The sequence below is a fragment of the Elaeis guineensis genome, chromosome 6 (genome assembly GCF_000442705.2).
Source record: "Elaeis guineensis isolate ETL-2024a chromosome 6, EG11, whole genome shotgun sequence".
Taxonomy (NCBI): domain Eukaryota; kingdom Viridiplantae; phylum Streptophyta; class Magnoliopsida; order Arecales; family Arecaceae; genus Elaeis; species Elaeis guineensis.
The window spans coordinates 74,611,688-74,636,163 of record NC_025998.2 but is presented as its reverse complement, the minus strand read 5'-3'; the positions used below and the strand labels follow the sequence as shown (position 1 = coordinate 74,636,163).

Sequence of the window (24,476 nt, the reverse complement as noted above, 5' to 3'; positions counted from 1 at the left end):
TTCTAAACCTCTATGGAAGGGCATACAAGAAATTTTGAAGATTTGTTTGTCATATTATATAGGCGCTTACCTGAATGCCTCTCACTTGACTTAAACACTCACCTAGGCATTGCATTGTCAAACATCGCTCACCTAGGTTATTCAAGGGTGCTTCGTTGGTTCCTCACATTTCTTGGGTGCTTTGGCAAGAGCATAGATGCCCATTCAAGACCATCTTGAAACTCGATCAGGCCATAATTTTTGAGCTTGACTTGACCTGATGGGCCAGAATTACTTTCCTAGGTGATCACTGTCGTAGCCGATCAAGAATAAAAATCAACTCAAACTATATAGATAGGGTGAGTTGGGATCGTTTCCACAAGGATTTAGGGCGATTATCTTTTTTTTTTTTAAAAAAAAAATAAAAGAGAACTGATTGTAGATATATTAACAAGAAATAAAATAGCAAGAATTAAATTGTAAGTGTAAGTTAATTTGTGGAAGAAAGCAAATCAGAGAGATAACCCAGGAATTCCGAATCCACCATGCAAATTAGATTTATTTTCTTCTTTTTTTTTATGTTGCAATATTAATTCTTGTAATTAGGGCATTAGTATAGCTTATCTCTAAGGGGTACGGACTGTATCAATAGATCACAGCTCATCCTATTAGAGTATAAACTATCTAAATTAATTACAAGATATAAGATTTTAATCTAACATACCATGATCTATCTCTCCTAGGCACGTACCGTATCCAAGGATCACGGCACGTCAGTAGAGGGTTTAGGCCGTCTAAGCTAGATCAATATCTCGGAATACAAGGATATGAAATTAAAGCACAATTTTATTGCATGAAAATTAAATATATGAAAGAAAATAAAAATCCGTTTACAGGCTTCATCGTATTCCCGGGTAGAAGGGATTTAGCCACGCATCAAGATCTCTAGCTCCATATTCTCCCCTTTTTAAGGATCCAAAATAATAAAATAAAAATTTTATTCTGCTTTTGCTCCTGTTCTCTCTTTGCTTCCACTGTTGTTCGCCCGATGCTTGCTGCTGCCGCTTGCTCGATGCTTCTATTGATGGGTGCCAAGCTTTTTATAGCCTTTGTAGTGTCCCTATGTTCGGACCGTCCGCAGACTCCTAAATCATCTCAAATTCGTATCTCAGTTTATTTCAAACTCCTCTTCCGTCATTGCATGAAATGTCGCTGTGCATTGCTTTGTAGATCGGCTCTAACTCACGCACCTCAGCAAAGCCCACTTCATGCCCAAGCCAAACCACTATAGCTCATTTCATCAGCATGTGAACCACTCCAAAGCGTTAAAACCAAATCTCATTTAAACCAACTTAATTGCTATTAGAAGCTGTGGACCATTCACGTGTCAAATACTCTCTAATCTTGTGAACCCCCTTTTTTATCTTAGGCTCTTGTTTGAACCCGTTTGTCTATTAGCAACGTCAACACACCCCAGGCCCGCTTCCTTTGTTTGAATTCCATCGCCCATCAATGCTTTCGAATCCCATTTGAGAACCGTTGAAGCCCCTGATTTGAACCGTGCTAAGTCCCATTTCCTATTGCACTGTGGCTTCGTGTCACAGGCTCTCAAATAAAGAAGTGCCACTTTCTTCAAAGCCCAAGGCCCATTCGTTTAAATCTAAGCCCTTTTCTCACTCCAAAGACAGCATCTTTCAAGATCCATTTTGAATCCGATTTGCTTCCAATATTTTTTCTATTAACCTAAAAATCGGGCTCTTTTTATTGGCGATCATTTTTTCTACAAAACACAAGTAAAAAACATCAATTCTTAAGGAATAAAAATTAATTAGTATATATTTTGATGCTTTTATTGAGATATTTAATATACTTATCACATCCCCCAACTTGAGCTTTGCTCGTCCTCGAGTAAAGAAAGAATTTAGTGCTAGGTACCATTTTAGCTTAGAGTTTTAAGTTTTACCGAGCAATTTTAAAAAAAAAAACTATTGATGTTCAGTAGAGCGTGAGTGATGTATGTCATTTGGGTATTAGTACTAATCAATGTAGAAGTTAAGTCAAGAACATTAAACTTTTTCTGAACTTTTCTAAATTACTCCTACCTTTATCTCTAAATTATTTACTTCATTTGGGCAAATATAGTATTACTTCCATCATTTATTGATTTTTTTTTTCTCTTTTTTTTTTTTTATGTCGTACTGTTATTGAGTGTCTTAACTCAAGTTTTCTGTCTGACCCATGTAGTGAGTTTTCAGCCAATGACTTCTAAACCAGTTGGTTTTAGGGTAGTAGATATAAAATATCCCTCGGACTTACTTGCTCGAATCAAACAGACTACTAGTTAAGACTAGCTTTACAACAAAGTTTCTTTGTCCTTCACACCTTTTGACATGAAATTCAATGCTTGCTTAGGCAAAGAGGCCCGGTTACTCGGTATAAAATTTTTGAAAATTTTTTTTCTTTCTTTTTTTTTTGTGAAGAAACGTATAGTAAATTCTTCTTTGACGTTGGTAGAAAAAAAAATCAGAAATACTAAAAAAAAAATTATTTCTGTTTTAAACTTAACTATTCATTGAATTTTTTTAATACTTGATCTCTCAGTATCTCACAAAGTCTCTAATTTATACATCAATTTTTTTAAAAATAAATTTGCTTGATTTCACTCAAATCTGTAATCTAATCCGGTACCTAAACGCTAAATACTAATTTATTTGAGGATTTTATTTTATTTTTAAATTACTTTTACCTCCCAACTCAATTTTCATTGTCCTCAATGCAGTAAAATAAATAAAGTAGAAACAGATAAATAAAACTAAAAGAAATACCACCTGGTTTATAAGTATACTCGTTCATGGACAGATTTCACACAGAGCGGTCCATTATTCCTAAAAAAAAATAAAGATCATTAAAACAAAAGAAAAAAGAATTTAGGTTGTCTCTCAAAAAGTGCTAAGTTTTAAAGCTTCAGTCGGATTAAATCCGTGATACAGAATCAGTCAGTATAAATAGGCTCATGGAGAACATGGCCTCAACTTCAGTAGGCAACTCCAAGAATGGTTTCTATCGTTATCCATTTACTTTAAAAGTAGCACCATTGCTTGGGTTCTTGATCTCTACAGCCCCATGATAGAAAATTTCTTTTACTATATAGGGCCTTGTCTATTTGGATCTAAGTTTTTCAGGAAATAAATGTAGCTTAGAGTTATACAAAAGAATTTTTTGATCAGATGAAAATGATTTTCTAAAGATTGCTCGATCATGAAATATCTTAGTTCGTTCTTTGTATATCTTAGCATTATCGTATGCCTCATTCTTGATTTTCTCAAGTTCATCAATTTGAGCTTCCTATGTTGTCCAGCCTAATCTAAATTCATGTTCAACTTTTTGATGGCCCACATAGCCCTATGTTCAAGCTCAACTGGCAAGTGACATGCTTTACCAAATATAAGCCTATAAGGAGATATTCCTAAATTGGTTTTGAAAGCAATGTGATATGCCCAAAGAGCATCCACTAGCTTCAATGACCAATCTTTTTTATTAATGCTACAGTTTTCTCTAGGATTTGTTTGATTTGATGATTTGAAACTTCGACTTGTCCACTAGTGTGGGATGATAGGGTGTGGCCAATTTATGGGTGATGTTGTATTTCTTCATCAGGATTGCAAAGGATCGATTACAAAAATATATTTTTTGATCACTTATAATGGCTCTAGGGATTCCAAAACGAGAGAAGATGTTTTCTTTTAGAAATTTGATAATAATTTTACTATCATTCAATCTACACGGCATAGTCTCTATCCATTTGGATACGTAATCGATAGCCACTAAGATATATTCATTCTCGAAAGGGTTTGAAAGTGATCTCATGAAATCGATACCCCACATATCTAAAATCTCAACGACTAAGATCGGATTTAATGGCATCATGTCTCTTTTTGTGATCCGTCCTACTTGTTGACATCTAGTGCAGCTTTTACAATACTCATGTGCGTCCTTAAACAAATTGGACCAATAGAATCTATATTGAAGAATTTTTGCAGCAGTTTTCTTGGATCCAAAGTGGCCACCACAGGCTTGGTCATGACAGAAGGATAAGATACTTTTTGATCTCATGGTCCGGGACACATCTTCTAATGATTTGGTCAAGGTATTGTTTAAACAGATATGGATCGTCCCAAATAAAATATTTTACTGGGGCAAAGAATTTGTGTTTGTCCTGAGTGGTCCAGTAAGAGGGAATCCTACCAGTGGCTAAGTAATTGACAGTATTAGCATGCATATCATGGTTCTTTGGTCACGGACATGAGTTCATCAGGAAAAGACTTTTCTATTGATGGTTCGTAAGAGAATGCATCAGTCAATTGGGATAGGTGATCAGCCACTATATTTTTGGTTTCTTTTTTGTCCCTGATTTCTAGATCAAATTTCTAAAGAAGTAAAATTCATCGAATCAAGCGTGCTTTTGCATCTTTTTTTGTCAAGAGATATCTAATGGCTAAGTGATCGGTGTATACAATGACATGTGACCCAACCAAATAAGATCTAAACTTTTTGAGGGCAAAGACGATAGTCAAGAACTCTTTTTCAATGGTTGAGTAGTTAAGCTGCGCATCATTAAGGGTCCTACTGGTATAGTAAATAACTCACGGCAACTTATCAATTCTTTGTCCTAAAATGGCTCCGATGGCATGATCTGATGCATCATACATGAGTTCGAAAGATTGAGTCCAATCGGGTGGGTGAATGATAGGTGCGGATGTCAATGCCTTTTTAAGATGCTTAAAAGAATCGAGGCACTTAGAAGTGAAATCAAATTTGACGTGTTTGGCAAGAAGATTGGTCAGTGGTCGAGCTATTTTGCTAAAATTTTTGATGAATCTTTTATAGAAGCCAGCATGTCCTAAGAATGAGCGAATTTCTTTGACTGATTTGGATGGTGAAAAATTTGCAATCAAATTTACTTTGGCTTTATCCACTTCAATTCCTTTCTTTGAGATAACATGGCCAAGTACTATGCCTTCTTTGACCATGAATTGACAATTTTTCCAATTAAGCACTAAGTGTTTCTCCTTACACCTTTCTAAGACCAGTCTTAGGTGATGTAGGCACTCGAGAAGGTGGAGCCAAAGATGGAAAAATCGTTCATGAATATTTCTAGAAATCTCTCGATCATGTCAGTAAAGATGCTGACCATGCACTTTTGGAAAGTAGATGGAGCATTACATAAATCAAAAGGCATGCGTCTATAGGCAAAAATTTCAAATGGATAGATAAATGTGGTCTTCTCTTGATCCTCTGGTGCTATAGAAATCTGGTTATAGTCGGAATATCCATCAAGAAAATAATAGAACTCATGTCCAGCTAACCTTTTCAACATTTGGTCAATGATGGTAGGGGAAAATGGTCCTTTCTTGTGGCTGCATTCAATTTTCTGTAATCAACATAGACTCTCCATCCAGTTTGGACTCTAGTCGGCACTAACTTATTGGCTTCATTTTGGATCACTGTTTTCCCAGATTTTTTACGCACTACTTGGATTGGGCTAACCTATGAACTATTTGAAATGGGGTAGATAATTTAATTATCTAGTAACTTGAGAATCTCTTTCTTCACTACCTTCTTCATAGCTGGGTTAAGTCTTATTTGGGGGTTTCTAATTGGCTTGGCTTCCTCTCCTAAATGAATTCGATGTCGGATAATTGAAGGGCTGATCCCTTTGATGGCAGCCATGGTCCAGCCTATGCTTCTTTATTCTCTCTGAGGACAGCTAAAAGTTTCTCCTCTTGGGTTTGATCTAGATCGATGTGATGATTACGGATAGGATTTCTGATGGACCTAGATACGCATATTTGAGGTGCTTAGGGAGTATTTTGAGTTCTAGTTTTGGTGCTTCCTCAATCGATGGCTTGTGTATTGGTTCATCCATCCTTACAAATGGTTCGACTGGTGGTTGCCATTATGGATGAATTCGCTGATCACTAGATGAAGAAATTTTATAAGCTATTTCAAATTTTAGATTCGATCAGAGATTATAGTTAAAATCTTTTTCTCCTAGGTCAATGGTCTTATAGATCTCATCCTGGATCAGGTTTACATCAACGAATTGGTCCCTTTTGTTTTCAAGATTGAAAATATTAAGATCAATGGTCATGTTTCCAAATGAGAGCTTCATGAATCCATTGCGATAATTGATTAGGGCGTTGGTGGTTGTTAAGAATGATTTTCCTAAGATTATTGGATGTGACTTTTTGGATTAGACACTGGTTCAGTCTCGAGGATCACAAAATCCATAGGATAAATGAAATTACTGACCTTGATTAACACATCCTTCATAACTCTTTTGGAGATCCTCACTGATCGATCTGCCAATTGCAATGTAATTTTTGTAGGCTTTAATTCTCCTATTCTCAATTTTTTATAGACCGAATAAGGTAAGATGTTCACACTAGTCCCTAAGTCTAATAAGGCCTACTCAATGATGGTTTTTCCAATGACACGAGATTGTAGGAGATCCTGGATCTTTGTACTTAACAGGCATGTGGCTCGACAGATATGAGTTCACACTGACCGCCAAGAAGGCTTTTTTTGGGAACGTTGGTGGTCTTCTTCTTTGTGCATGGGTCTTTGAGGAATTTGGCGTATGTGGGAATTTGTTGGATCATGTCTAGTAGAGGGATATTTACTTTCACTTATTTAAACATCTCTAAGATTTGATCCATATGGGCTGAGTGTCTGTTGGACCTGTCTATTTGGAAAAGGAGCTACAGGATTGGTGGGTGATGTCTCGAATTGCTTAAACCCTGAGGTGGATTCTACAAGTGGCTTGGGTAGTTTGTTAATCTCTGTTGACTCCTTAGACTTATCTGGCTCTTTAAACTCGATCTGATTGGTCACTTGCTCATGAGGTGGTTTAGACAATGGGTCATTTTGGTTTTCAGCTGTATTGACATGGTTGTTTAGTTGTTTTCCAGACCTTAAGATGTGAATTGCATTTAATTGGTTGATCTGGGCTCCTTGTTGTGATCTTTGATTATTCTGGGTTCTAGGATTAGCCTCGGGTTGATTCGGTAGTTTACCTTTTTTTTTTTCACTCACAGTCATGACTAATTGACCTAACTGCATCTCTAAATGGGCAATAGCCTGAGTGTTGGAAGTTAAAAATTGGCTCGTGGTCTGCATGAAGTTGTTTAGTGTAGTGTTGGTGTTAGTAGTCGATTTTGCTAGGATTTTTAGACTCTTTTCTAGCGAGTTAAACCTTTGATCATTACCAAAACCTGATGGGTTATTTGATGATTGAGTGGATTTGGAGTTGGGCTGAGTGAAGGCAGATCTACTTAAGTTTGACCCTCGTGACTAAGAAAAATTGGGGTGGTTTCTCCATCCTGAATTGTACGTTGGTGCGTAGGGGTCATTTGTGGGTCTTTGATAGGCTGCGTTCACCTATGCTACTTCGTTCTCGGTTGGACCCATTAAGAAAGGACATCATTCTATTGTGTGGTCTGTGGCATTACACCCATTGCAAGTGGATGTTGCAACTTGGTTCACTTGGGTGTGTCTTTTGAGTTCTAGGGCCTCTATCTTACGGATTAAAGATGCAAATTTAGCCTCTTCAGCTAGAGAAGGTTGAACTTGGTATATACTTCCTCTTGAAGGTGTGAGTCTATCGAGTTTTCTAGTAATCTCCCATTGTAGGCTCCTTTCTGCTAGGTTTTCTAGAAATTGCCAGGCTTCTATAGACTCTTTGTTCATGAATTGACCTTGATACATTGATTCTAACATGGTTCTAGAGTTTAGGTCTAGTTCTTCATAAATGATTTGGCACAGCCTCTAAGTTTCTATTCCATGGTATGGGCATTGACTCAAAAGATTCTTAAAACGATCAAAGCACTTCCAAAAAGACTCACTGGGTAATTGATAAAATTGATTAATTTCATTTCTAAATTTGACAGTCTTATGGTGTGGAAATTTTTTTTCAGGAACACCTTAACAAAACCCTCTCATGATGCTATGGATTGGTTAGAAAGACTGTATAACCACTTTTTAGCACTATCTTTGAGGGTAAAGTTGATCAACCTAAGTTTTACAGCATCCTCAGTGAGCTGTTGAAGCCGCATTATGGCGCATACTTCCTCAAATTTTCTCATAAAAATGTATGTATCCTCGATTTCGGTGAATTTGAGAAGCATGTTTATGATCTAAGGTTTAATTTTAAAATTGGCATCAGTTTATGACAGTCGGATACATAAGGGTTGGGCTGATCCAACTGGGTAGCAAAGGTCTTTCAGTGCCCGAGGTTCATGTTCGGATTCACCCATGGTGGGCTTAAGGTTTACTGGACTCGATGCAAAGTTTGGATCTATTCTCATTAATCAATCAGATATCCTTGTCCAAGAAGAAATTTGAGAATTTTTAGTTATTTTTGTAATATTTTTTTCTTTCTTAAGAGAAGATGAAAGAGCGATAGATGAGAAAAGAATTCTGAAGATGAGAAGCCTAAAGAGTCTTAAATCTAGAGACGATAGAGAAGAGTGTTTTAATTAGAGTTAATGTTTGTAGGTTAATAATCAAGATATGCAGTCAATCCTAGCTAAGGGTAACCCTAGATTTAGATAGCTCCTAACTGCCAAGGTCGCCTTTAAGCACTCCAGATAAAAGACTAGTCACTCAACTGACCAGATAAGTGTAAGATTGGTGGGGATCCTCCCGTTGCTTTCCTTAGACACCAACTGAGTTGGCCAGATAAGCGAACGGAACCAATTAAATAACCACCTTCCTTTAGGACGTAGTCTTTGAATCACTTTTCTAGACACCAGTCAAACTGACTAACCCTAATCCGATCCAACTCTTAGGATCTCTTCTCTTATTGAGCTCGAAAGTCCTTAAGGGCCAACGTCTACTTGATTTTAGGTTAAGATTTAGGTCAATGCAGTATGCAGGATGATGGTTTGTGGGCCAAAGAAAAATGATGAAATTTTCATCTTATCTTGTTTAGGATTTGTGCCCTTAAGATGTTTTATGGAATTATGTAATGCAGGAAGAAAAGGTGATCAGATTTGGTATTTAGTCAAGAGTAAATTGATTTGTTTCACTTTTTAGGTTTTATGATTAAGTATCTAATTCGCTAAGTAGATTATGAGGTGTCAATGTAGAAATTTTTTTTTTTTTTGAAAGAAAGTAAGTTTGACTAAGGAACTTAGCAAGTTAGAAAGCAAATAAAAAGAAATTAAGAATAAGACTAATTTTTTTTTTAATAAAAAATAATCGTGTCTAAATCTTTGGCAATGGCGTCAAAATTTGATCGCTGTCGTAGACAGTCAAGAATAAAAACCAACTCAAACTATATAGATAGGGTGAGTCGGGATTGTTTCCGCAGGGATTTTGGATGATTATCTTTTTTTTTTTTTTAAAAAGAAATAAAAGAGAATTGATTGTAGACTAATTAACAAGAAATAAAATAGCAAGAATTAAATTATAAGTGTAAGTTAATTTGTGGAAGAAAGTAAATCAGAGAGATAATCCAGGAATTTCGAATCCACTATGCAAATTAGATTTATTTTCTTCTTTTTTTTTTTTATGTTGCAATATTAATTTTTATGATTAGGGTATTAGTATAGCTTATCTCTAAAGGGTACGGACTGTATCAGTAGATCACAGCTCGTCCCATTAGAGTATAAACTATCTAAATTCAATTACAAAATATAATATTTTAATCTAACATACCACGATCTATCTCTCCTAGGCACGTATCCTATCCAGGGATCACGGCACGTCAGTAGAGGGTTTAGGCCGTGTAGGCTAGATCAATACCTCAGAATAAAAAGATATGAAATTAAAGCATAATTTTATTGCATGAAAATTAAATACATGAAAGAAAATAAAAATCCGTTTACAGGCTTCATCGTATTCTCGGGTTGAAGGGATTTAGCCACGCATCAAGATAAAATAAAAATTTTATTCTGCTTCTGCCCCTATTCTTTCTCTCTGCTTCCGCTGCTGTTTGCCCGATGCTGGTTGCTGCCGCTTGCTCGATGCTTCTATTGATGGGTGCCAAGCTTTTTATAGCCTTTGTAGTGTCCTCGTGTTCGGACCGTTTGCGGACTCCTAAATCATCTCAAATTCGTATATTAGTTTATTTCAAACTCCTCTTCCGTCACTGCATGAAACGTCGCTGTGCACTGCTCTGTAGACCGTTTCTAACTCGCGCACCTCAGCAAAGCCCACTTCACGCCCAAGCCAAATCACTATAGCTCATTTCATCCGCATGTGAACCGCTCCAAAGCGTTAAAACCAAATCTCATTTAAACCAACTTAGCCGCTATTAGAAGCTGTGGACCATTCACGTGCCAAATACTCTCTAATCTTGTGAACCCCTTTTTTTTTTTCTTAGGCTCTTGTTTGAACCCGTTTGTCTGTTAGCAACATCAACACAACCCAGGCCCGCTTCCTTTGTTTGAATTCCATTGCCCATCAGTGCTTTTGAATCCCATTTGAGAACCGTTGAAGCCTCTGATTTGAACCGTGCTAAGTCCCATTTCCTATTGCACTGTGTCTTCGTGTCACAGGCTCTCAAATAAAGAAGTGCCACTTTCTTCAAAGCCCAAGGCCCATTCGTTTAAATCTAGGCCCTTTTCTCACTCCAAAGACTGCATCTTTCAAGATCCATTTTGAATTCGATTTGCTTCCAATATTTTTTCTTATTAACCTGAAAATCGGGCTCTTTTTATTGGCGATCATTTTCCCTGCAAAACACAAGCAAAAAGCATCAATTCTTAAGAAATAAAAGTTAATTAGTATATATTTTGATACTTTTATTGGGATATTTAATGTACTTATCACTAGGCTTGTTAAAAAATCTGACTTTTACTACTTGTACCTGGCCCATGTTCCAATCCTGGGCCAAGGCCCAACCAGATCTAACTTGACAAAGTCCTATATCCATGGAAGGAATGTAACATTTGACTTGGAACTGTTCGATTAGTAGTGGTGGTCCCTTATGCAAATGTGGGAGGGTAAAGGAGGAAGAGCCAGAAAAAAGAAAGGAGAAGATCTACTTTGCCGATCTTGTTTGGAATCACTGCAACCAAGATTGAGAAGAGGGTAAGGATGTGACAGAGATGGAACCATTGGATTGCTGCTGATGGTCCACTGTGTCTCCGCAAGGTGAGGATGGGAGCTAGAGAGAAAGGTGTTTATAGGACCTACAATGCTTCCTTCTTTTGAGAGAGAAATAGGGTGTTATATATTACATTTAGTATACTAATATTTAATTCTTGTCATGTGGGGTTTGCTGTGCCAATTTAGTTAGTGCTCGGTCTTGGCCTGACTCTTAAGTATGCCTGAAATATGAGCTTAAAATGGCCCGATAATTTGAAAACCCTTGTCCATGCCTGCCCATAATCAAACTAGGTGATTCAAGCCAAATTTGTATGGGCCTAGATTTGGCCACCCAATTTGGACCCAAGTCATTGGAATCTTTTGCTATGATATGTATATAAGTTGAAATTAATGGAGCATAGATTTGACATTACATCTTTCCAACCTAATCAAATAATCAAGACCTTATGAGCTATAAAACCTAGTTATTAGAAAAGTCTGGGTTGGGATATATATTGCTAATCTATCTTGATCTCAACTTAAAAAGGGCCTAATTTGACTTATCTGTCAAGAAATTGAGCTGGTTCTAGGCTTATATTGTAAACTCAGAGTTAGTTCAAAATAAATTGTAGAAGCGAATAAAATAAATTATGCTTTGTATTGATAATCTTGAAACTTGCCCTTTTCTGCACATGCAAAGCACTTCAAAATTATTATTTCTATACAGTGTTGTTAAAGGCAGTCACTTTGGCGGCCCCCTATGTGCCAAATTGGGCTAGGCTGTTGAGGGCATGCCTAGGCGACCACCTAGGTGCCTAGGTGGCTGCTTATGTGCCAAATTGAATTAAGCTGCCTAAGGCATGCTTGCCTAAAGCTTTACTTCATTAAGGGTTTCTTTTCCCCTTTCTTTCCGTTCTTGAACCCCGTATAGGACCTTTGGAAGTGTAGTGAAGGCTAGCACCAACCCATGGGCTGCTACTAGACGGGTTAATGGCTATTATTGGATTAAACAATGGCGACACTATTCATGGTGATGATGAAAATCACTTAGCACCGGTGCCAAGAATATTATATATATATATATATATATATGTATTATTATTATTTTGCTTTCTTTCTTTGTTCAGTTCTATTCTTCTTCTTTAGACCAATCTTCAGTATCTTCTTCTTCTCATTCTTCCTTTTGATTCCCTTCCTCCTTATCACCTACTATTGCTTCCTTTTCCTTTGTCCTTGTTTTCCCTGTTTTTCAATTTTTTGCCCTTCATCTTGCTTGCTAGCATCTTATTCTATTTTGCCTCCTTTTTTTTTCTTTTTCTTGATAGGTGGCTATGGCCTTATAATCTGTTCATCGTTCCTTACCCCTCTTCTTCCTTATTTTTCTACTCCTTGCTTGGTGCTGGCTGCTTGCATATGGACATATAGCTTGTTGGTTGTTGCAATGGCAACAATTCTGTTAGTGTTCTTCTTCTTTGTCTTGTAGTTGTAGGTTTTAATCTTTGGACTTCAAGTGTCAAAGAATGTTTTTATGAGAAAATGGTGCACTTATGGTATATATGTATACTAATTTATGCATGTCATCAAAGGGATTCATATTTAAGACTTGAGTGCTTTCGTCCCTAGGTGGCTGCCTAGATTTTTAGGCACTCGCCTAGGCCATGAAGACGGAAAGAACCTGCAATTCCTCTAACCAACCCTAGGACCTCCTTATCTTTCTTAAACACTACTTAAAATTCAAAGAGAAGCTAAAGAAAATATCAAACAATCTTCATTCCTTCTGCTCGAACAGCTCTCCTTTCCTCCTTTCTCCTTTCTGGGGTGACCTGAGATTAGTTTGGTGAAGGCCATCTAACCATAATCCCAAAATTCACAACTTGACCTGACTACAATGAGTTTGACTAACAAATTATGGAACCCAACCCAAGTTCCATATTTTGAACAATAATACTATTCAATTTGATTAACTTGATTTGACTAACAATGCCTGAACCTCACCTAGTTCCAAACTTTGAATCTAGATAGATATCAAGTCAAATTAGGTCAAATTATATTAGGCTGGTTTAAGTGGAATCCAAATATTGAGTCGGGATGTTAATCCACACCCCATAGAATATAAATTTATTTTCTTATTAAGTTAGAAGCTTTAGAACTATATGCTAAATATGGTTTGGGTTGGCTACAAGCTTTGAGATATAGGCTATGTAGGATCGGTTTGTTGGAGCATTGTTGTAAATCTAGATTTTCTCACCCAAAAAAAATAGTAAATAAGATTTGATTTTGGTTGGTTTAATTTTCCAAGTCCTAACCCAACTTGACCTGGAATCAGGTTGACATTTTCAAATCATATCCTCATGTCCATCTTATGTAGCTATTTTCGCATATCTTCTTTACTTTCAAATCCCATTATTTCATGCCCCACCAATAAGTGATCATAAGACATGATTTAAGTATCCAAGAATATCGAACAACCCTTTTTCATAGATAAACAACCTCTTTTATCATACCTCTCTCTATCCTCCTTCTCCAAAATATATCACACCCATCTAGTCTAATGCCTTTGCTTTGTTCACTTATGTAAGCCCACTAATCAACAATGTATAATTTTAATTTACAAAAAATTACAAAAATATCTCCTCAACTTTAGTCTAATTTTACTTACACTTTCTGTACTTTAAAAATATCAAATTCGCCCTTCTAATTATCGATATATTCTAATGTGGTCCGACCGTTCGTTTACTAATAGTTAGTGTTAGTTTTCCCTCTTAATGGATGGAAATGTCCCTCACTCATGGGTGGGTATGGAGGAGGAAGAGGATGAGAAGTGGATGAGAAGGAATGGGAGGAGGGGAAAGGGGTCATCGGCGCGAAATGGATTGGAGGAGGGCAAGGAGGAGCAGAGGATAGGGAGGAAGGGAAGGGGGAAAGATGGGTTACCGATGAAAAAGGACGGAGGTGGAGGGGGCCGTCGTGGAGGGGGATGGCTTGTGGACGGCTTGGAGGAGATGACGGCTTGGAGGAGGATGAGGACGAAAGAGAAGCAGTGAAGGAATGGGTGGAGGTAGAAGGAGCCACCATGGAGAAGGAGAAATGGGTGAGGAGAAGGGGAGGGGAAGAATGGGTTGCCGGGAGAATGGATGGATGTGGATGGGGCCGTTGTAGAGCTCATGGGCGGGTTTGGAGGATGAAAAGGATGAGCAAGAAGAGTGGATAGAGGAAAGGGTGAGGAGAAGGGCTGCCGGCAAGGAATGGATTGGAGGATGAGGAGAAGAGGATGGGGAGGAAGGGGAGGGGGAAGATGTGTTGCCGATGAAAAGGGATGGAGGTGGAGGAGTCGTCGTGGAGGGAGATGGCTTATGGATAGCTTGGAGGAGGGAGAGACAGTAGAGGAATGGCTGCCGTCATGGAGGAGAAATGGATGAGGAAGTGGAGGAAGGAGGGACGTCGGCAATGGAGGGGATCAATCGGAGATGCGAGAGGAGGGAGGAGGTGGAGATAAGGGTGTTTTCGTCATTTTATAAAATAATGATGTTATGTGATAGTCACGTGACATCTTTCCGTTACTGGAGATAGACAGCTGAACTATATTGAAATATATCGATAACTAGAAGGATCAGTTTGACACCTTTTAAAGTACAGGAGATGCAAGTAAAATTGGGTTAAAGTTGAGGAGGTCTCTATAATTTTTTTTTAATTTAATTAAAGAATGCATTCTCATATTATATGAATCGATCATATTTGTTCATATCTTTACATGAATTCACTTGAGTTCGACTAGTCAATAAGGAGTTCAATTTAAGTCTCTATTTGGTCACAAGATAGCTAAGCTAAAACCCTACTCTCACAAAGCCTCGAAGATTTCCCTATTTCCAAGTTGGTAAAAAGTAATATTTGGTTGAACTTTGGCGGTTTGTGGGATAAGATGAGAAAGCGAAAAAGTGAGAGGAGAGAGCTCCATGAGTCAATTGTAACCTTTTTGTTGTGGTGAAATCAACCCGATTATGTTTACTTTGGGCCCGTTGTTTAGATAACTTTAACCCCTCAAAAATAAACTTTTTCGGTTCATTAATAGGATTACCAAGAGCTAACTTGTGACTTCACAGCACCATTTGGCAAATTCCTTCTCTTCTCTTTTTTGTAATTGAGTCATTGGAGCTTCAAAACTTGCCTCCTTTGGGATGCAGATTTTCCTTTTAGAATTCAATTTTTTCCATTGAATTTCCTATTCTTTTAGGCATGAACCTGGTGCTTCACACACCATCAAATTTTCCTCCTTGAAAGCTGAAATTTCATCATTTGATCATCCTTTCCTTGTTATCAAACATATATTACATATAAGAAAAGGAGTATAACTTAAAGTCAGCTGTGCTCTATAGAAAAAGTTTCTGCTAAAGTGAAGTGTTTTGCTTGGTCGGCTTTAGTTGCATTACATATTAGTCTATCCTGTTACAGTAATAAACATGTTTGATTCAATCATCGACTGCAGATCTAGCCCCTTTTTTGGGTTATTGCAACATCAAGCTAAGATACAATTATGTCTAGATTATTTAAGAAGCTTATAAAAATTAGATTGGATTTAGTATTTTGCTAATGAGTTGTGGAGGGTTATCCAATAGAAAAGGATATCTTATAAATGTAAAAGGAAATAATTGTCAAGGTAGATCGAAGATCACGTGGATGAAGTATTAGGGAACTGATACCCTACATCTTTCATGAAGTGTGGTCCCAAGTCGAGTGCAGTGGAAGGAAATGATTCATGTAGCTGACCCCAACTAGTTTGGGATTAAGGCTTAGTTGAGTTGAATGGTGTGCTATTATATGTATATATATGTAATGATGTATATGGAATTCTTTGATTAAACTTTTAGTAAAGTGGTTTCGCAAACACATGGTCTGCATGTAGCATAATATCTTAAGGGGTCTTGCGTATTAAATTATCTGGAGAAAAAGTAATAAAGTGGATGGCACAGTCAAAAGTGAGTAAGGAGGCATCTGGAAAGAGGCAGGCCAACAAAATTATTATTTTATTTACTTTAATGACTTTCTCCTTCACCCTTAATAAATTATAGTTTTTGGAATTCAAACCATATAAAATTATGGCATTTGAAATCATTACTAAATATATTCAGTTTTCAGATCGGCTTAAACGACATCAGGGTACACGTTTACACTACATATAGATTACAGCTCTATAATACGGGGTTAAGAAGGCCATTGATAAGATGGTGATATAAGTGGATTAGGGAGAAAGGGGAGGCTATGCAGTTTAGTAGAATAGGCATAAGACAGTTGGCTGTTTAAATATGGGCTGAACATGCATGGTTATGTGAGAAGAAGGTTAGGTCATATAATTTCATGTTGGTTGTTAAGTTTATTTAAGAATCTTTGGCTTCTAACAATAAGAATTCACAAATTTAGTGTTGTCACCATATTCATGTTTTAGGCCCATTTTCATTTGAAAATTATTTTGAATTTTAGTTAATATTTTCTTTCAAATAATTTTTTAATTAATTATTTATTTTTATATTTCCTCTATTTGGCGTGTAAGCTTAGTAGGTTTATGGTGATATGTAGCAACATGATGTTGTGTAATGGCATATAAATCAAGTAACTCAAGAAACTTAAATTGTTACCATAATTTTTATTATTTTTATCTATTTATGTCATCGGTTCTTGCGTACACTTACATTATATTTAGGGGTGTGCAACGAAAGCAATCAAACCACAAAATTGACCTGAACCGCTAATTTCGGTCTGGTTTGGATCGTTTTTTCACATTCAGTTTGGTTTCGGTTTATAAAGTTTTAGAAATTGAAAAAATCGGTTCGGTTTCAGTTTCAATTTAGAAAAAACCGATTCAGACCAAACTGATCCATACATACATACATGCATACGTACATACATATACACATACATGTACATACACATGTGTGTGTAAGTATAACTACATACATATATGTATGTACCAAACCAAAACCAAACTAATTTTTTCGGTTCAGTTTGAATCAGTTTTTTAATGTGGTCGGTTCGGTTTTAGTTTCAGTTTGGATCAGTTTTTCTATGTGGTCGGTTCGGTTTTAGTTTTAGAAAAGATTTGAATCAGTTTGGTTTGAAAATTGGCCTCAGATTGATCCGAACCAAACCATGCACACCCCTAATTATATTAGCTACTTGATCTGATCATTCTTTTAGCAAGCATTTGGAATTTTCATGATGGTCTTATTTTAATTATTAAATATTCCTATTTCATGCCATATACAGGTATGCAAATGATATTTCTACTTTTTGAAGTCTTAATTTAATTCTAGAATTTTATTTTTATTAGTTGGGCAATTTGCTTCTTTGATGGTATTATATAATTTTTTTGTCCTTCTTCTGTTTATTTATTTTCTATATACCAACTATTTCAGTTTCCATTTTTTCAAAATCATCCTATTCTAGTTTCTAGGTTTCAAATTTTATTTTTTTTGCTGATTTCCGCTTTTGTGGGGGTATTTTGCATGTATGTTAGTTAAATCATGGGAGCTTGTATGTTCTGAGATGATTTTTAGCTTTGGTCTATCTAATATAATTTGACAACCTTTTTTCAAAATTGTCACGTTACACTAGTAAATCAGGCCTTTAAATCACCATAAAAAAGAAAAAAAATATCACTTTTTGAATAGTTTTAGAACCATCTATTTAGAAACCAATGTTGTTTAGGAGGGTTGAGCACATGTTTAAAATGTGAAAAGTGGAGTACAAGCTTCTACCACTTGTGCACATGTTTATTACACATCTATATAAGTTGAGGAACGTAGCTATGGTTGGCACACATTGTTTAAAGATACCAGACCATTCCTCTACCCTGTTGTTGATCAGCTGACATTCCATGTATTATAGATGCATTATGATAGGCACTTTTGCTTCTTGTACATGACATAATATAGTGAGGATCTACATTTATGCTTACTAGCTAAAATTTTATTGTTTAAAGAGATTCCTATACCTTATTCTTGGTTCTAGTGGCGGAGCTACGTGGAGGCACTGGGGGGGGGGGGGGGAGGCCACGGCCCCCTCCCCCGTGGCCCCTTGAAGATGCATTGCTCGCCAGCCTCACCTGCAACTCGCCACTAGAATTATTTTGATTTCAAATCGAGGAAGACGATGATGTTATCGTTTTTTTTTTATTTTTTTTAACAAGTTAAATGGAACGACGTTGTTTCATTTAAAGTCCCTTCTAAACCTTCTTATCTAAAAAACAATGCTGCTTTTTATAAGCATAAAATAAACCCTTCATTCAATTCAAACATATCAATTTCGATGCAACCTCCCCCAAACCCCCCTTGCGTGCTGCACCCCCTCGGTTTTTCCCATTCCCACTGCTACTACCGTGCTCGCTACGTCAGTCACTAGAAGCCAGCACTGGAGTTCCATTGGCCCTCCACCACCATCGGCATCGTCATGTCGATCGACTGAAGAAGGTATCAACGATTCAGCAGGAAAAACCCCTAAATTGTATCTTTAAAAGAACGTTCTTTGCAATTTTAGTTTTAAGCTGTAATAATAAAAGACTTTAGGTTATACCCTATGTGTATTATTTTGGTCCCCCCTAACTCAATTTCCCGGCTCCGCCATAGCCTGGTTCATTTAATTCAGAGTTTTTAAGTGATTTGGTTCTTGAATGACTCAATTACTGCAAATAGTATAAGAAATTATTATTTTCTATACTATGCAACTCTTTGTTCTTGCATTAATTTTCAATTTATTGATTAGACTGATGGACTACAATCTCCTGCAAAAATGTTTGTAAGTCAGACTTTCTAAAGCAGAGAGTTTGACAATCATTTCTCATTTCTTTCTATTCAGGATTCCAGCAGAGAAGAAAACTGAGAAGGGGGGTGATGCCAATCAAACCCAACCTGTTTATGTTGGAGAGTTTCCCCAAGTTGTTCGCAATGCTCAAGCAAATCTTCTGCAAAAGAGTAGTAGCGCTTGTGGTCCTGAATTGTTCCTTTAGTATGCTGTTCTTTCCAACTACCTCTTGAGAAAATGATTTTCTTATTTTTCTTGCAGATAACACTGTGCTTGCTGGTGGTATGGATAAGGGAACATCCCTTTCTTGGATAATATGTGGAAGGCAGATTTTTATCTGGAGCTACTTATCTGCTGCAGTTTCAAAAAAATGTGTTGCACTTGAAATTCCATCTGCATTTGGAGACAAAGATGACATGAAGTCCATGCCTGGTAATCACTGGATGGTCTGTGTGGTTGGATGGGGTATTGCATCATCAAGCAGTGAAATAATGTTAGGGCAATGCAGCTCGGCTGGCATAGTCCTTTGTAACCAAAAGACTCAAGCTATTGTATATTGGCCTGATGTCTTCTCAGACAGTGAGAACATTCCAATTGCTAGCTTCCCAACACCAGAAGCTATAGAAAGTGATTTGACTAGTGACGGAAGGAAAGCTACCAAGTGGAACCATGGAAGCAATTGGGTTGGAAGTGATAACTTGTCTGAACATGTTAGAGTTAATTCAATTATTGTGACTGCAATTCCTGGTAATTATCGCGAATGTGTTGCAATAGCATGTCAATCAAATGGTGACTTGTGGTTGTTTCATTTTACATTGGCCGGAATATATTGGAGAAGAATTTCCCATGATGCAGTAGGAATTAGTTCTGGTCATTCTCATATGAATAAAGGGCATGCAAGGTCACTAATCTGGCATTCTCAGCATGCTTGCCCTGAGGAATCTGGTCGGCAGTTCTTTTTGTTGACAGATTGTGAGATTCAGTGTTGGAATATTACGCTCACACCTGATATTAATGTCACAAGACTTTGGACTCATGAAATTGTAGCTGATGATGGTGATTTAGGTATCAGGAAAGATCTAGCTGGCCAGAAGCACATCTGGCTTTTGGATATGCAGGTGGACGGCCGTGCGAAAGAGTTTACTATTCTTGTAGCTACCTTATGTAAAGATCGGGTAAGCAGTTCAAGCTACATGCAGTATTCTCTTCTAACAATGCAATATAAGTTTGGTCAAAATTTCTCTTTGGAAAGTAGTGGATCAACGAATGAAAGGGTTCTGGAGAAAAAAGCTCCTCTTCAGGTAATAATTCCAAAAGCAAGAGTGGAAGATGAAGAGTTCTTGTTTTCTATGCGGCTACGAGTTGGTGGCAAGCCATCTGGCTCAGCAATTATACTGTCTGGGGATGGAACTGCTACCGTAACCAACTATTGGAGGCGTTCCACACGACTTTATCAGTTTGATTTACCATGGGATGCAGGAAAAGTTTTAGATGCTTCTGTTTTTCCTTCTTCAGAGGACAATGAGGAAGGAGCCTGGGTTGTTCTTACTGAAAAAGCAGGAGTTTGGGCGATACCTGAAAAGGCGGTCTTACTTGGTGGGGTTGAACCACCTGAGCGAAGTTTGTCACGTAAGGGGAGCTCAAATGAAGGCGTTGTGGAAGAAGAGAGAAGAAGCCAGGCTTTTGGTGGCAATGTTGATCCTAGGAGGCCTAGTTCTGAGGCATGGATTGCTGGAGACAGACAAAGGGTGGCCTTTATGGGCATTGCAAAGCGAACTGCCCAAGATGAAGAAGCAGAAGCATTGCTAGGTCATTTATTTCACGAGTTTATTTTGTCTGGTGAAGTTGAAGGTGCGCTAGGGAAGCTGAGGAAAAAAGGAGCATTTGAAAAGGAAGGTGAAATCAATGTTTTTGCTCGCATGAGCAAATCTATTGTTGACACTTTAGCTAAACACTGGACAACAACCAGAGGAGCTGAATTTGTGGCTTCAGCTGTTGTGTCTTCTCTACTTTTGGATAAGCAGCAGAAGCATAAAAAATACCTTCAGTTTATTGCTTTCTCCAAGTGCCATGACGAACTTTCTTCCAGGCAGAGTAAGGATTTAGCATCCCTTATTTTTGATTATGCTTGAATTTCAGGCTACCTGTCTTAAAATATCTTGCCATCATCATGCCATCTGTTGGACACAATTTGACATTGTTCTCATAAGTATCTTTGATCAAGCTCTCACATATCAGTTTTGCTGCAAATATTTAGGGGGAATGCATATGTTTACACAGTTACTCATTTCTTCATTTTTGGAGGTGCATTTGCTTTATGTATCTGTTTTCTGCTTGTCATTGCTTTACTTGGGGATTGGACTATTTATTTGGCAAAGCACTTCTAACAATTAGATTGTAAAGAGATTTCAGTGATGCTTCAAGTTAGGGCCTGAAGACTTGTATAACCCCCTGGTTGATCGAGGTTGGGCTGGTGGGGGCAGGAGAAACATGTATAACCCCCATAACTCCTGCTGTTCATGCCCCTTCACATGCCCCCAAGCCCCCCGCCCCCCCCCCACAAGCCCTTCCTTTATGCTCATGAAAACTCCAGTTCATGTTCATCCCACAATCTGATCTCTCTCTCTCTCTCTCTCTCACTCACACCCACACAAACACACACACAATAAATGATGCAGTCTTGCACCTGGCAATTTTCTTTCTTTCTTTTTTCTATCCAATTAATCATTGTTTTCTAAGAAATCATGGATGGCTAAAATTAATATATCATTTTCTTACAAGATTCCTTATAGCGATAATGTATAATAAGCTTGCTGCTGCTCCTGCAATTTTTGCTGGGTACTTTTTTGAACCCCTTCCCTCTAAAAAAAAAAAAAAATCCGTCTTCACCACTGAATGTACCTTCTATAGAGTCTGATGTGGAGATCATGATTATTACAGTTGTGTTTTTCATTATCAATAAACTTTATCTGTTTTTTTTTTCATGGAATTTTTTTAATTCATATTTTTGACTCATAAAAAGAGGTTCTTTCAATGAACAGTAAATGCTAAGCAAAACAATATGGTATAAAGAATGCCTTTGAATTTTAATGGATTTATTTGATCAAGATTAAATTCTATGGATATTTGGTTTTTAGTTGCCAAATATTTGATTCAGATTATACTATGATTCACTCTTCGCAATGTGCACCAAATTGGCAGAACCAATGATACTGGCATCTTATTTTCTTATCATTAGTTGATAGCTTGTTACTTAGGTTTAGTTCTTGATACCAGCAGACTCAGCACAGTCAGGTTATATTTACCCGTGGTCCTGTATGTATGCCTTAATAGAAGCTTTAATCGATCATTCCAGACTGCATGCCCTTTGTCACCAAATTGTTGAATGGACTGTGGATTTTGTAACTTTAAGCATATTAAATGTGTTATTAATAGGCAAAAAGTATTTACTGTTATGCTCGTTACAAGATGGTTTAGAAATGTATTTTCTCGGTACAATTTATTTTTAACACTTGGACTATATAGTCAAGTCAATGCTGAAATGTTCGACCATTTATCCAACTGGGTTAATTTGATTTATCAGATTTCCATATCAGGCTTTAGATTTTAGTATTTGGATCCTTTGATAGAATCGGAATCCTTCTGGCGATTCATTTCTTATAATTCTTTCTGGGGCATATTTTGCTTTAAGAAGTAAATCAAATTGAAGCCTGGAGTTCTCTTTCTAAAGTCTATTCATGGGTAGCAGCTGACTTTTGCAAGTTCAAATTAGTTGCTGTGTGAAAAAAATATTTTTCTTGGATCCATTTTGCTTGTCTCAGCTGCAATGAGTTAGGATTTAGCGGTTTGATATTGGAAGAGTTATATGGTTCTTGGTGTTTGCAAGTTCAAATTGGGGCTGTTGCAAACCATTTTATGTATATTATTTAAATTCTGGTCAGATGCAATTAATTATGTTAGCTTTCCTGTATATGGTAGGAATAGCTGAACTAATTACCTGTCTTAGTTTGTATATGTTTTGTTTTCATTCCAGTGGGATATATTTTGTTCTTCAATCTTAAGCTGCTGTTTTTTACTGTCAGGACATTCTTTGCTAGCTATCATGGAACATGGTGAAAAGCTTTCTGGCATGATGCAACTCAGGGAGTTGCAAAATTCACATAGTCAGAATCGGTCAAATGTGGTTGACTCTCTGTCTTCTCATTCACAGATTCAAACAGCTGGTTCTTCTTTATGGAACCTCATTCAACTAGTTGGTGAGAAAGCTCGCAGAAATACTGTTCTTCTTATGGATCGAGATAATGCTGAAGTATTCTATAGTAGAGTTTCTGACATAGAGGAGATGTTTTCTTGTTTATCTCATCAACTTCATTATATGATTGGTGGAGAGCAGCTGTTTTCTATTCAGATGCAACGAGCTTGTGAAATCTCAAGTGCATGCACAACATTAATTCATGCTGCTTTGCGCTATAGAGATGAGCACAAGAACTGGTATCCTTCCCCTGAGGGATTGACACCTTGGAATTGCCAACCTGTTGTACGGTCAGGCCTGTGGAGCATAGCATCTTTTATAATGCAGCTTTTAAAGGAGGCAGTTGCAGTTGATCTGTCCATGAAATCAAAATTATGGTCTGAATTAGAAGAAGTCTCAGATGTTTTACTCGAGGCATATACTGGTATTATCACTGCTAAAATTGAATGTGGGGAAGAACACAAAGGTCTGGTAGAAGAGTACCGTATAAGAAGAGATGAACTTCTCAGCTCCCTATATGAACTAGCCAAAAGATTTGTAGATGCTAAATACCAGGTAAATTTTTGCAATCCCTATGATTATTTAGTGCTTTGGCAACATTTTTCTTGATAAATTTCTCTGATTTAATTTGATGAGCATATACTGTATTTTGTATTCTTAATATCACATTTTTCATTAACTCAGGATAAGTAATATTTTAGGTTGATTCCTGCTTATCATATGAAACATAATGAAGTTGAATACGCAATTAGAGGGCAATAATATTGCTAGTGAAAGATTAGTGTCCTACAAGCCAATTGCATGAGTAATGTAATGGAACTTTTCTATATAAACTTCCAACTCAAAAAATGACATTATTAATTTATTAATGAAATGAGATATTTTGATTCATCATTGCAGCTGTATCTTATTGCATCAAGATTATGATGAATCCCACAGACTAGGACAATGGTTTTAGGGTCATTAAAAGTTCATGCCAGTGAAATCTAAAATCTTGAAATCTTAATTTTAAACATTTCTGATCATATGAGCATTGAGTCGGGATCAATATTTCGGATAGACTGGCATATTTTATGTATGCTCGATGGAGAGGGTGGCAGATTTCACAAGTCACTTGTGTGGGATACGAATACAAGATTGTGGGTGCTCATTAGGGAATGAGTTCACTGAATTGACTCGTCAACAGAGAATATCTTATTGAGCTTTACTTGCATGTTAAAAGAAGGTTCTCTAAGTGGGAGTTGTGCAACTAATTCTTAGACCTAAGAACACCATGAAATCTTGTGTTAGATGTATGTCTTAGAAGCTAATTGTTGGCTGACATATTTTTATTCTATGACATAAATTTGTACTTAAACTA

The 24,476-nt window shown here is 37.0% G+C and overlaps 1 protein-coding gene across 11 annotated transcripts in view; it reads left to right on the top strand.

Moving 5' to 3' along the window:
- The window catches only part of LOC105035083 (nuclear pore complex protein NUP133), an 88,162-nt gene that overhangs the window by 6,476 nt on the left and 57,210 nt on the right, over window positions 1-24,476 (top strand). For 7 of the 11 annotated variants that reach the window (XM_019847208.3, XM_019847206.2, XM_010910487.3 and 4 more), the window contains 3 exons: window positions 18,919-19,049; window positions 19,126-20,958; window positions 22,947-23,671. In XM_019847208.3, the coding sequence (XP_019702767.1) occupies window positions 18,919-19,049; window positions 19,126-20,958; window positions 22,947-23,671 (2,689 nt within the window). The remainder of the gene's footprint in view (window positions 1-18,918; window positions 19,050-19,125; window positions 20,959-22,946; window positions 23,672-24,476) is intronic. The other 4 variants (XM_019847212.3, XM_019847207.3, XM_010910489.3 and 1 more) reach the window with 1 other exon arrangement.